The sequence below is a fragment of the Cydia amplana genome, chromosome 19, assembly GCF_948474715.1.
Source record: "Cydia amplana chromosome 19, ilCydAmpl1.1, whole genome shotgun sequence".
Classification (NCBI taxonomy): Eukaryota; Metazoa; Arthropoda; class Insecta; order Lepidoptera; family Tortricidae; genus Cydia; species Cydia amplana.
The window spans coordinates 14,802,712-14,817,616 of record NC_086087.1 but is presented as its reverse complement, the minus strand read 5'-3'; the positions used below and the strand labels follow the sequence as shown (position 1 = coordinate 14,817,616).

Sequence of the window (14,905 nt, the reverse complement as noted above, 5' to 3'; positions counted from 1 at the left end):
GAGTACCGTGTTTCTTAGGCAACGAAGCTTGCTGAGTTGCCTAAGTAAGGTCCGTGATTGAAAAGCTTGATTATATCACTATTGTATACAATACTTTTTCTACGAGTCAACAAAAAAAATACTTAAAACTAGTAGAATCATATATGGAGGTAAAAAAACCAAAAGTATACAGCTAAGATGCGCGAGCAGCCGCGATACCTTCATACTCGTACGCGACCCGGCCCCCGCGCCCCGCGCCCCCGGCCGGTTGGTCAACGACACCTTCTCGTAACTCATGAGGCCCTGGTACTTGCTCCGCGCTTTCGATTGGTCAATTTCATTATAGTTAACTGAACTGTATCGAAATTAATATTATAGTTGACTAAACTGGATCAAAATGAATATTATAGTTGAGTTGGGGTCCCATAGTGAAAAAAGTATGCGATTTCACTTTGGTATACGAATTCAAGCATTGCAGTCGACGAGTAGAAAAAATTGATTATACGTACAGTGAAGTGTAAAAATATGAGTGATTATAACTTTAGGTACTCAAAAAGATGTTCCATATCGAATTCTTAATTATTCAATTCTTTGCAGGTCAAACATCAACTCCAACAGTAATAGGTTGTTTAGGACATATTTATTTACTTTTGTTAACGCCATAAATGCACGTTGCATAAATAGTATTGTTTTATTGAACGAAGCCTTGCGTTCACACTCGATCAGCGTTACAAATTAAAAACAAAATTGTGCATTGTTATACAAGTAAGAATACGCGTATGGCGGAGGTTTCAAAGCGTGTCGACAATCCACTGTGCATGCTGATTGATTTGTCACAAACAATTTGCAATTGAATCTGTTTGGAGAGCTCACACCTCGCAAAATCGAGTTATACTACGATACGTATCGCCAATTAGCTAGCTGTGTTATTGTATGGGCTGCTAGCGTCACATACATCAATTGTATTATGTTGGTTGCTTGACATAATGATAACTCACAATATAGCCGAAATTAAACACTTTATTGATAACTATAAAAGCGCGACATTATGAATGATAGTGCAAATGAGGACACGCGTGATAGGTTCTAATGCTGAACATGTACTGACTCGTATTATATTGCTTTACGCAATTGTAAGTAATTTCGCTGAGATGGCAATGTGCGGTATGTGGACCGTACAGTTATTACAATTAGCGTTCGGATTTAGACTTTACCAGCATTTTTGCAGCAGTAATGCAGCACGACATTACTGCAGATTGTATTGCTAATTTAGGTACTTTTCCACTCTTGTGGATAAAGTTCAACTTTCTTATCAGTTTTTCAACAATTAAGAGAGCCTGCCTTTACAAGCTGGTGTAGTGAGAATAAAATAACTATTAAAGGTTACATACAGTACAATAATTATGCAATTGTACATTCATTTGTTCAGTAATTATGTAATTGTATATCACATTACTAATTGCCATTCAGTAGCAAGCATAATTTAATGGATTTGTAAATCCAATTAATGTTTGATGTTTATGAATTATTAATTGCACGCCCGAGGCCGATAATTGATAATACAGGAGAAACAGTAATTATTGGAATGAAATTTAATATTCATAATATATTATAATAGTGGCTTCTGCACGCGACTTCGTCTGCTTGGAATGATAATGATAATTGTCGAAAAATATCCTGTCTCCGGGCTTCAAGCTAGCTTCATACCAAATTTTATCTAAATCGGTTCAGCGGTTTAAGGGCGAAGATGTTACAAACAGATAGACAGATAGAATTACTTTTGCATACATAATATTAAGTAGGGCTTGATTTTGAATTAAAACAGATGGTTGTTTCTGAATACCCGCCAAGGTCAGAAACCTTTATCAGATATTCTTTGAAGGTCGTAAAAATATTCGCAACACTCATTTTTGGGCGCGTAAGCCTTCACACTGAGGTCCCGAGGTGTCCATAATCCCCCAAATACCGTTTTCCCCGTTATCCCCAACGGGATTCCGGGTTTTATATTCATAATTAAACGTCCAATATGCGGTTAAATTAAATTTGCATTTCTGCATAAAATGAGATTTTTTTGAAAGAATTTAATAAGATCGTCTTAATAACAGAGGGCTTTTTATTTTTATTGTAAAGCTCTAAGAAATTAATTATTGTGGTGTAGATCTCATTGTTTACTCTTTTATGAATATTTTTTAAGTAAAGAGATTCGTTCGTAAAGTATTAATTTTGAAATCTAGTTATGATTAAATTTAAATTAACGACAAATATAATCAAATTAATTTGCTATTCGTATAGAAAACTTATCATTGAATGAAGAAGAATGTTATTGTTTTTTCAGTGTACCCCTAAGTATATAGACTGAAAGTGATCGCTACTTGGCAATAAGTTTACCTTGCTTCATTTACTATCTCTGATTATTTTTATTTTGTTGTAAAGCAAAATACCCAGTGATTTTCTTTGACAGAATTTGTCTCAAAGCAACTATACGGAGCATTTCGTAGAACACTTACATAGAAAGCGACTCATTTTTATTGCTATTGAGTGTACTTCGCTCGCGGCACTTTGTTGGCAACGATCAACTTTTAGTGCTCTTTAGGGAAAAGTTTCTGCCTCATATTTAGGTATTTGCGATTTTTAACGGCACTTTTACTGTTGTTACTATATTTATAAATGTAAGTAAGTATGTATATTTATGTGTTAGTTGACAACACAAGCCTTCTCGAGCTTACTGTGGGGCTTAGTCAATCTGTGTAGCAATGTCGTATAATATTATTGTTTTATTGTTGTATTGTATAGGTAATAGTTCCAGTGCGGGAAACATTAGGTTGTGCATCTACCGGAGATTTTAAATTTTTTTTTTTATATATTTGATAACAAACACAGATAGACCTAACTCCAAATTATGCAAAGCTTGTACTATGGTTATTAGACATAGATAACATCCATATCTATTTAACTAAGGAAATATTATTTTTGATACACGAACAAAATGCTCTTACCGGGATTCGAACTCGGGACCTGCTGCTTCGTAGGGTCGCTACCGACTCGGCAAGAGATGCTATTTCCTGTTGTAAAACGAAAACAATAAACAGGCATATGGTCACATTCCCGTTTGGATTTAATATGACCAAATTGATATACATATTACAAATGTACCTATTCTTCTTCTTCTTCTCGTGTCGATGATTTAGTATGAATGATGATGATGTATTAATGTATTGTATCACCACTACCACCACCACCCAAAGGTTGTCTGGAAGATATTGATCTTTGGCGACCAGACTGCTTTTTTGTCTACCTTAGTTTAATTTGAATGCTTAATTTTCATTTTATATTTGTAATCGACATATCTAAGCAGCTGTGAATTTTTTCTAGTCACCGCGAAGAACTAAAGTTATACAATGACTCCCAATGCAGCATTTTGTATATTTGTGTTTTGCCTGCACGGCAAAGCGCTGGCGGCCATTTTGAGATTGGAAGCCAATAGCGGCACTCTGATGTTTGGGTTCGAATCGTTTGAAAAATAACGGATTTCCACGGGCGGGTTTATTTACACCAGTTGTCAAAGGTTTGGCGGTGTTCTGAACAAATACGGGAATTGAAAAGCACACAGGTTTTATCACGGAATACTATGGTTTCATCGATTGACGCTTATTTTATATGGGCTTAAACCCTACACCCCCTACAAGCGCTGCTTGTAACTCGACACCCGTCGCTAAAAAAAATAGTTCGTAAATAAAACATCGTGCAAGGAGCACCGAAGAATGGCCGAGTTTCCCGCGCAGTTGAGATTGTTCACTGTTGCCCCCCCCCCTCCCCTCTCCTTCCTTAATGGCGGGGGGAGTGGGGGGGGGGGATTTGCGCCTGAATGTGTCGCTTCTTGTAGCAGTCTCAGAGACAGAGACTCTATTCTGGTCCTTTGATATTGGAGCTCTTTTACTTCAGTTATAATGTATGCTTTGTAGGCTTATAGTTTTAATAACAAAACATCCGTGAGACACAGACATATTAAATATATACATTTTTCCGTTTTTAATATATTTAATAGGCTAATAGTTTATTTATTCAGGTTATTTGCGAGCATAGACATATAACATCTTTACGCGACTATGGTTAAAGTAAATGGGACCCATATGTAGATATTTCAAGAAGAGGCTCATTCAAGGAATGATGAATAAAGTCAACACAACCTTTACCACTTTAGCGAATAATTAGCGCTCATTTAGACGGTGCGAGAACTCGCATGCGAGTTTCATTACATTGCGGTATTTGATCAGTCGGCTGAATTGGATGTAACCTCAATAGTCCGCAATGTAACTGAACTCGCATGTGAGCTATAATCTCACCGTTTTTCCTGAATAGCTATACATATTTTCCAGTCTGTTAACCTTACATTTCGTACATTCACGCGGCCGCTATGGGGCTCAAAATTAGTCACGTTTTTTTATATGTAGTGTGTTTTGAAAAAATGATTTTTTCACATACTTTGTGCTTCCCTTTTTGTCACATATAATTATTTTTAATGTGGGCATTCTAGATCTGTGATGACCCCTTACCATCAGGCGAACCTTTCGCTTGATTACTAGCGTTATTTTATTAGATAAACCTACTCGTATTATCTGTGCGCTGTGGCATGGTAACAACTTGTGTATCAAATCCGCGTTTTATTAAAAGAACTTGCGAGACCCGAGACCAACGTCTCGCAAACTTCCACCGCGTGTTTTTACACATTTTTGCTCCTACTTTAAATAAGAACTTTGGTTGGAAAGTTTCAGATTTATTCTTGGGTCAGCTTGGGGCACTAGATGACAAAATAAGTATTTTTTTTCTGGTAACTGGATTATGTTACAGTCTGGACTATGGGTAGCAGGTACGTACTTATAAACATAGCCTGTTTATACTCGTAGAGGCCACAGTCACAGTATGTTAGAATAAAATTTTAAAACGCAAAGCCAAAACATTTTACGTAGGTACCTTACTGATGAATTTATCATTAATTTAAATTAAAAATGCACACGCGATATCAGTAAATATATAAACCTTAGGCGCAAATTATACACAGACGGCAAGATACATAAGACATGGCTCAGGCGCGGTGCAAGCATGATACCGCTTCTACAAAATAACCGCTCTAAAATGTTTTTTTTTAATAGAAAATGTATGAAAAGGTGTACCTAATAAGGTGGGGCACAGGGCCTGCGCCGCGCCGCTTGAGTATAATTCATGACGCGTCGCCGTCCTACATTTTGTATAAAAACTTTTTGAAGAGACATCATCATGCCTACTCCGCGCCTTCACCTTACGCCGTCTGTGTATAATTTGCGCCTAAGTGTCTAGTCTCCTAAAGTTACCTATGTCTTTAAACACATTATTTGTTGTACTTATATTACTGTCCGTCACAGTACCTACAAATTTCGATGAACATATTCTAAAGCTAAACTAAACTTTACTAACTACTTAGCCCATGCAGAGGCTTGTAGATTAAATTAGGGATAGTAAAACGATCCTCGGACGCTAGTCACCCAACTCAAACTATGCACTATAATGTCATTACGAACTTCCTGGGGCGACACGGCAGTTCGAACTTAGGAAATCTGTTTTTGATACGTTTTTACTGGCAGAGCATCTCCCTCACATCGGTATAAAATTTATGAGCACTGATGCATAAATTCTCGTCTAGTGCGAGCACTTAAGTTTTCCAATTCGAAGAAAGAATTTTATTTTGGAGACCAGGATCTCTAGAACTAGACTAGTGGTATGTCAAGGCTTCAAGAATCTAGATGAAGCCTGGCTCAAAAATGGTGCCGTTTCATTATTCGAGCGGGGTTTATAGGCAATTGACGTTAAAATCAGAATGAAATCAAATTGAAACCGACTTATAAGTCCGAACTGGCCTCCTAGGCCTATACCCGCAACAGCTGCATGTCTCTAATTACCAACCCCCCTCCTACACCATTTACCCCCCCCGCCCCTCTCGGGTGCAGACATCGAAACCGGGCGTGCTGTCAATCGCATCGGATGCCGTTTCTGATATTAATGTTTCGCTATCCCAGTCACATTGAAAACAGTAGGATCGCCTTTTTATCATCTGTCACCATGCTTGTCACGTTCTAACAAATTTGAAAGTGCGAAAGTGACGCATGACATGCCAGGTGATAAAAGTAGTACAGTAGGTAAGACAGGAAGCGGAAATCAGATTTTTCAAATGATATTATATTCAATATTGTCTTCGGTTATACTCGATATATCGGTGGTTTCGGTGATATTATACTCGCTAGCCTAGTCAGTAGTGACCCTCCTTATTATGCAGGTAGTACCGGGTTCGAATCCTGCTATGGGCATTTATTTGTATGTTTATCACGAATATTTATATGAGTTATGGATATTATCTATATATTTAAGTATATATGTATTTACCTATGTACGTACGTATGTTGTCGCCTAGAACCCATAGCACAAGGTTTGCTTGACGGCTGGTCTGGCCTAGTGGGTAGTGACGCTGCCTGTGAAGCCGCGATCCTGGGTTCGAATCCCGGTAAGGGCATTTATTTGTGTGACGTCACAGATATTTGTTCCTGAGTCTTGGGTGTTGTCTATTTGTATATTATATAATTATATCGTTGTCTGAGTTATACACTAGTGTCCGACCGAAACATGTTTTTTTGCCGAAACCGAAACCGAAACCGAATGTTCGGCTTTGGCTCTAGTTTCGGCCGAAACCGAAACCGAAACCGAAACTTTTGAAGACTTGTTAAAATCGTTGAAAAAATGTCATAAAACCGCTTTTAAACTCAAATTAAGGGGCTGTCAATACCCAATGTCCTTGAAATTGATTTTACTTAAGGGGCTCCACCACGCCAATGACCTTCGATCTGAATCCCTTAGTTTTCTTATGTTTTTTGCAGCTTATCATATTAGCAGCAACGGCTTTAAGCAATATAGTATTCCATATTTACTTCAAAGTTCATTGTCTTCGAGATATTTGGCATCAAAGTTGAACAATTTAAGGCCAAAAAACTGGTTTTCTGGCCATAACTTTTGTGTTAATTCGTTTAAAATTAAAACCCTAAGACGAACCCAAATATGTAGATTTCGTATAAGTAATATCCTTCACAGCAATCTAGATATGAAAAAAGTAAGTATCCTTTTAGACAATGTTTTTAAAAAACATAAAATAGTAGGTATCAATTTCTTTCAAAACCCGGTAGACAATAATGGAGATAAAGATTGAAGAACCGATAGCCGTTTAATTGCCTTATAAAAATCTATCTGTAGTGCAAAAGTCGGAGATACGATTCAAAACTTGTCAAAAATCGATGAAAAAGAAAAACTATTTGATTTAGTAAAGCAAAAAATATATTTATAGACTGTGGCCGCACTCGATACATGATTGAACGACATCGGCTCGATAGAAAATAACTGCAAAGATTGGTCTTAAAATCACCATTAAACGGTTCTAATATCTTTATTTCTTAACTTATGTGTCTGAAATTAAAATCAATTTGTCAAAACATTTACTTATACCTAAACGAGTAATATTACACAAATAATCCACATTTATTTTTATTTCAATAGTCTTCTTATTATTCCCTTGAGCGCTGGTGGCCTAGCGGTGAGCGCTGCTGGCAGTTAGGTGGTGGTAGGTTGATATTTACCATTGAGAAAGCCGGACTAGCCCGATAAAGCCTAGTTTACCCTCTGGATTGGAAGGTCAGTCTTCCCAAGAATTGTCGGCGGTCAGTTTTTACGAAAGCGACTGCCATCCGCTTTCGTAAAAACTAGTGCCGACGCCAATTCTTGGGATTAGTTGTCAAGTGGACCCCATGTTCCCATGAGCCGTGGCCCTTGCCCAGGCTCAGTAACATGCGACAGTGCTATCTCATTTACTACGATACAATTAGACAGTGTGTGCGTTTTAGGTATTGACAGCCTCTTAAAACTGCGTCGAGCGTTGAGTGGCTCCATCATTAGTGGAATTGTGTTTAATAATACATAAATCAGTATACATAAATCAGTATATGTATGTATTAAGTAATATTGTTGTCCTTCTTGTTCCACAACTTTTGGTCTTTGTCACATAGTTTAGTTTCATAGAACGAAGTACCATTGCGTATGTTTCGGCCCGGCCGAAAGGTTCGGCCGTTTTTTGGCCGAAACCGAAACTACGGCCGAAACATGATTTTTTGGCCGAAACTGGCCGAAACCGAAACCGAAACCGAACCTTCGGTCGGACACTATTATACACCCACTCTTACTGATTTCATTCGTTTACTGTGTTAGAATCTAAAGCTAAGTTCAGCAGCGATTCAATCAAACTCCAACTTTAACTACAAGAACATAAAGCTCAATATCAATTGTATTACCAAAAGTGCATTTGTAATACCGGGATATTTGCATTTTATTTTTATTAGCCTTTCATATCGTATGCAGTCAGTCTTCGTCTGTCTTCAGATTCAGGAATATTTGAAACATTAAATATTCCTCTCTGTATATTAACCTCGAAGCATTTTGATACTTACGTCTCGGAAATAAGATTGAAATTTGCGAATAAGTTACAATTGGACAGTATTTTCTTGTTAGGTTCAGTTATTTTGATATAGACGTAGCTATGTGAAATGTATATTTTCAGAAATAATATCAGATATGAATTTGTGGATAAAATAATTGTTTTCAATCTAAGTAAATAAGTAGTAGCTGTATTAGATTTTAAATATTTTACTGTCAATGTAATCATCATCATTTTCCTGGCGTTGTCCCAGTTTGGCCGAAGCCTGGGGTCCGCTTGTCAACTAACCGCAAGAATTCTAAATACTTGATATATGATAGTTAAGGATAGGTACATTGAGTTCTATGTTAAATCAATATCATAATTTATAATTATCCATACGCCTACAACACATCTTCCTAAGGGCTCCTTACCCCACACTAGCGTCTCCCGAGCGTCGGCGTCTAGTCAACTAAATACTATGTAAATACTGATGAAGTGTAAACTTACTGGTACCTAATTGTTGTGGGTAGTTATTATTTGTACATGGTACCCGCATTCATGTCAAATAAACAGTTGCTGTTTTACATTGACGTGTTTTATTACATGGTGGCAGCGGTGTTAGTTATTTAAAATAATTTTGTGGTTTAACGATTAAAAACAAGTTAAAGTGCAGTGCCCAAACACCGGACAGCTACAGATAACTAAGTTCTTTTGTGTAAGACAGTGTTATTGGTGTAGTTAAAATATGGAACACGCCAGACCACCACCCGAGTTAAACATGGAGGGCGGTCCCGTTACGCGGGCCGATGCGTGGAAAAGGTGGAAACAGCAATTCCTACTTTTTGTGAAGGCCTCCGGCGTGAGCAGCGAGTCCGCCGAAGTACAAGCCAGCCTGCTTGTTAATCTGATCGGTTCAGAAGGTTTCGATGTGTTTCAAACATTTACATTTGCCGCCGACACGGAGAAAGACGACGTGCAAGCCATTATTAAAAAGTTTGACGCGTATTTCGGCGCCAAAGTAAACACAACGTTATTGAGGTACAAATTTTTTACACGTAACCAGGAGGAAGGCGAATCGATTCAGGCATATGTGACAGCGCTGAGGCTGTTAAGTAAGAACTGCGAGTTCAGCACTCTAGAGGACGATTTGCTTAAGGATCGCATAGTGTGTGGCGTTCGGAACGTCACCGTGAGAGACAGGCTTCTTCGCTGTGAAGACTTGGATTTAGACAAAGCTATCAAGATGTGTCAAGCCGAGGAAGCTTCCAAGGAAAGCGGTAAACAATTAAGTGTCGCGAGCGATGGGTCCACTAGTGCACAGGTACATGTAGTGGAGCGGCGACGGGCGCGCGGCGGCGCTCGGGTCGCTCGTCGCGGCGGCGGCGGCGGCGGCGGCGGCACGGTCGGCGAGCGGCGCGCGCGCGGCGGCGGCGGGCGCGCGGTGCCCGGCCCGGCGGCGGCGCAGCGCCAGTGCGCCGGCTGCGGCGGGACGCGCTGCGCCAACCAAGAATGTCCGGCACAGTATGTAACATGTTTTTCTTGTGGTCACCGAGGGCATTTTGCTCGTATGTGCAGATCTAGGTTCGTAAACGATGACAATGCGGTGAAACGAGTGTATGAAATAGAAAAAAATGAGTCCGTGACTAGCGATTCCGATGAACTTGAACCATTTTATATAGACATGGTGTCGTCTTCGAGTGGCAGGGGGCGATGGACGGAAACTCTGTTTTGTGAACACGGGTCTGAACAATTTAAGCTCGACTCGGGAGCAGATTTTAATGTTATGTCTTTTGATAGATTTATATCACTAGGTTTCGACGTAAATATGTTAAAAATACCGAAAATAAATCTTGAATCGTTCACTAAACACGAAATTCCTATAAAAGGTGTGTGTAACTTAATATGGTGGTATAAAAATAAAAGTTATGACTTGGAGTTTGCGATTGCCGATATGAAAGTTGCAAGCGTATTGGGACGAGACACATGTGAAGATATGGGCTTAGTAAAAATAATTAATACCATAAAACTAGATGATTATTCTGATCTATTCACGGGTTTAGGGTGCCTGCCAGGTAAATACCATATAGTTGTAGATAAATCGGTGCCGCCGGTCATAAGCGCTACTAGGAAAATTCCATTAGGCCTGAGAGATCGCCTGCATGATGAGCTCAAAAACATGGAAAAGATGGGGGTAATCAGGAGAGTAACGCATCCTACTCAATGGGTGCACCCCCTAGTTTTAGTTGCAAAAAAGAACGGCGGCATACGCATATGTCTTGATCCGCGCGAGCTAAACGTGGCGGTGCGGCGCGCGCACTACCAGCTGCCCTCGCTCACCGAGCTGGCCACGCGCCTGCGCGGCGCCACCTGCTTCTCGGTGCTGGATGCCAACTCGGGCTTCTGGGTCGTACAGCTGGACGACGAGAGCGCCGACCTGTGTACGTTTGCCACGCCATTCGGTAGATGGCAGTTTTTGCGCTTACCTTTTGGTATTAATTGTGCTAGTGAGGTGTTTCATGGTAAGATGCGGCAACTTCTGGAAGATTTAGAGGGAGTAGACAGCTTTATCGATGACATTATCGTATGGGGAAAGACTAGGCGCGAGCATGACGAGAGACTAGGCGCGCTTCTGAATAGAGCAAAAGAGATTAATCTTAAATTTAATAAACAAAAATGCAAAATAGGTGTACAGTCAGTAACATATTTAGGGCATATTTTCGACGCAAGCGGAATGCGGCCTGACGATAATAAGGTTAGGGCAATAAAAGAGATGCCGACGCCACACGACAGGAAAAGTTTGGAAAGGTTTTTGGGGGCAGTCAATTACCTATCTAAATTTATACCAAACCATTCGCAACGTGCGGCACCGTTGACCAATTTACTAAAAAAAGATAATGACTGGCGATGGGAGCAGAGCGAGCAAAAAGCATTCGAAGACTTAAAAGAAGTCGTGTGTGGGGCAGGGGTATTGGCTTTGTACGATCTAGAAGCTTCGGTGCTGCTATCGGTCGATGCGTCGCGCGACGCCCTGGGCGCTGTGATCATGCAGGGCGGGCGGCCAGTGGAGTTTGCTTCGCGTACCCTGACCGACGCGCAGCGCCGTTACGCACAGGTGGAGAAGGAACTGTTGGCGATAGTGTTTGCATGCGAGCGCTTTCACCAGTACATTTTCGGTAAGGAAAGGATACTCGTAGAGTCAGACCATAAACCCCTGGAGAGTATTTTTAAAAAGCCGCTAATGTCTGTCCCAGCACGCTTGCAGCGCATGTTGCTGCGATTACAACACTATGACTTGCATGTCACTTATAAACCAGGAAAATACATGTATATTCCAGATACCTTGTCTCGTGCCTCGCTACCGGATCTATACAGTGACGATGTGCATAAAAACAATATATGTCAAGTAAAATTACTCGTGGGTAATTTACCAATGTCTAATAACAAACTTTCACAAATTAAAAAAAGAAACCAAACGCGACTCTGATTTTATAAAATTGAGCGAATATATAAATAAAGGTTGGCCAGATCACAAATCTGAGATTCTGAGCGAATTAAAATTGTACTGGTCATTTAGAGAAGATCTATTTATAGTGGACGGAGTAATATTTAAAAACAACTTAGTATTAGTACCGCGAGCGCTAAGAGCAGACATGCTCGAAACTATTCACGAAGGGCACATGGGTATTGACCGGTGCAAGCGGCGCGCGAGACAGGTCGTGTTCTGGCCTGGCATCACGCAGGATATCGAGGCATTTGTGAAGCGCTGCCGCACCTGTCAGGAGAGTCTAAACGCTCCCGCGAGAGAACCACTGATTCCAGTTGAGATTCCTGAGCTGCCATGGCAAAAAATCGGATCCGATATATTTGAGTTAAAGAAGAAATATTATTTAATCATTGTAGACTACTACTCTAACTATATAGAAGTATGTAATTTGCCAAATATAACATCTAACGTAGTAATACAAAGCATGAAAGAAGTGTTCTCGCGCCATGGCATCCCAGAAACCCTGATTAGTGACAATGGAACTCAGTATAGCAGTCGAGAGTTCAAAATGTTTGCTAGGCAATGGGGGTTTAATCATGTTACGTCATCGCCGAACTATGCACAGTCGAACGGTAAGAGCGAACGCGCAGTACAGACAGTAAAATCTCTTCTTAAGAAAGCGATTGATACAAACGGGGATTTTAATTTAGCCTTATTAAACTATCGTAATACTCCTAGGGACGGTTTAAGCTCTCCTGCACAGCTTCTGATGGGTCGTCAACTTAAATGTAAACTCCCGGTGCATCCTAGGCTATTGACCCCGCGGCCAATTGACCCATCAGAACATTCCACAATGTTGCGTAATCAAATAAAAGTAAAAGAATATTACGATAAACATACAAGAACACTTCCTTCGCTCAAGGCAGGCGATGAAGTTGTATGTATAGACGGAAAGACGAGAACTCGAGCTACCGTTGTAGGTAACGCCGAGACGCCTCGCTCATACATAATAGAAAATAAATTAGGTGGCAGGTTTAGGCGCAATCGACGCCATTTAATTAAGTGCGAAACTAGTACTAACGCACCGTCCTCGGATTCGATGCAGCCAGCGTCAGCTGATGCCCACGACGAGTTCAAGGACGCGTGCGAGGAAGTAGGTCAAACAAGCGAATGTAAAACTGAACCTAATGCTGTCGACAATAAGGCTGATAGTGGCAGTAGGCCTACTGTTATAATGACTCGTAGTCGAGCCAAACTTATTAATCAAAAATAAACATACAGCTAGACTAAGTAAAAATATATATAATATACCTATATAAATATATATATATAGCAAGTACATATTTATAAATATAGAGAAAAGTTTATTTAATGAAAACAAATAAAGTACAAGATATAACTAAGTTCTAATTAATGTGTCTCGATCGCATACACATACCTAAGTCTGTAATACCGTACTGAAAGTCTGTAATACCTGATGATTTTTTTTTGTGTACAATATCTACGAGTACCTATTATTTAAATTAAAGTATGTAAAGGTGTGTTAGGTACGAGTATGTCATAACTTTGGGTAACAACAAAGATCTAACATGCTAATAAAATGTCCCTTATTCAATGGTCTGTGAATCTTATTGCTATGAAATAAGGTCTCATTATGATCGTTTAAGAGTGTTCTCATATGTAAATAGGAAATAGTGTAAAATAGAAGGAAAAGTATTAAACATAAATATGATTATGTATCGAAACTTTAAGGGGAAGGATAGGATGGTAGTCAAGTTGTAAAATATAATAATTGTATTTATGTTTATGCCTATGTTTATAAAATGTAATAACTAAATAGGTACTTGTAATTGTAATGTATAACTTTGGTGTTGGGTTTTATTCCTTTTGGGGGAGATGTTGTGGGTAGTTATTATTTGTACATGGTACCCGCATTCATGTCAAATAAACAGTTGCTGTTTTACATTGACGTGTTTTATTACACTAATGTTAAAATCTAAATTACTTTTAGACATAAATAATGTACTTTTTGCTAGTTTTTAAATTAACTGTTGACATGTAATAGTTATTTTCGATACAAGTGCGAAAAAGAGGAAATTCGAAACGAGTGGCGATAAATTAAAACACGACCGAAGGGAGTGTTTTAAATCGACACGAGTTGCGAATTACCTATTCGCACGTGTATCGAACAACGTTTTACAGTACATATGGCACTTTAAAGTTTCGACATACACACGAAAAGTGCCATTTTACGCACTAGTGCGGAAAAGTAGCCCCATATGTACTGTAAAATATTACTTTTCAAACGCTCTATCTGTCTATCTATCTATGGCTGATGCTCACCTGCTGCCCGACGCAACGTTGGCGCAACTGCGCAGCGACGCCATTTTCCATAGCGCTGAGTAGACGCCGACGCTCAAATGACGCTTGTGGGGTAGCCATAAGATGTTATCCAGCATCAATCTGCATCATTAATCGCCTTCGTGATTACTATCGTCATTAGTTTGAGCTATCTGTCTGATTATGATTACTCAAGCGTAATTGACGTAGGTACGCATGTCGTTAAAACATAGAATACCTCTGTTAGTTCCTGCGTTTTGGAAACTTTATGAACAATTCCTTTTTTAGAAATAAAATCTTAATATCTAAGAGACCGAGCTTCGCTCAGAAAACCTATAAAAACTCAAATGCGCGTTTTCCCAGAAATAAGACCTAGCTAAATCGATTTTGGCCCCCGACAACCCCCATATAGCCATCGAAATAGTTTTAAACTCATGCTTTATCTAACGGCGTGTAATCTGTGCGCTGGTCTAATGTACCAGGCACCTGGCGTCGTTACGCATTATAATTCGTCTGGCATATTTAAATAAAACAATGTCAATTTAGATATTTTACAGGCTCCTACATTTAGAAGGTCAAAATGTTGATATTGAAATGTGGTTTTCAATTTTAGTGTT

The 14,905-nt window shown here is 39.5% G+C and overlaps 2 protein-coding genes across 3 annotated transcripts in view; both read left to right on the top strand.

Moving 5' to 3' along the window:
- Window positions 1-14,905, top strand: part of LOC134656868 (zinc finger BED domain-containing protein 4-like) — a 188,667-nt gene that overhangs the window by 20,782 nt on the left and 152,980 nt on the right. The window lies entirely within an intron of this gene.
- LOC134657196 (uncharacterized) lies at window positions 9,210-13,221 on the top strand. The gene is made up of 5 exons (XM_063512750.1): window positions 9,210-9,741; window positions 10,525-10,902; window positions 11,428-11,637; window positions 12,056-12,305; window positions 13,023-13,221. Exons 1-5 carry the CDS (start codon window positions 9,210-9,212, stop codon window positions 13,219-13,221), a joined length of 1,569 nt encoding a protein of 522 aa, XP_063368820.1.

Bases quoted from the DNA above. Each gene is read 5' to 3' on its own strand.
- LOC134657196 (XM_063512750.1), top strand. From the start codon at position 9,210: ATGGAACACGCCAGACCACCACCCGAGTTAAACATGGAGGGCGGTCCC. The intron at 9,742-10,524 runs GTAAACAATTAA...TCACGGGTTTAG, and splicing joins GGAAGCTTCCAAGGAAAGCG to GGTGCCTGCCAGGTAAATAC. The intron at 12,306-13,022 runs GCAAAAAATCGG...GTGCGAAACTAG, and splicing joins GAGATTCCTGAGCTGCCATG to TACTAACGCACCGTCCTCGG.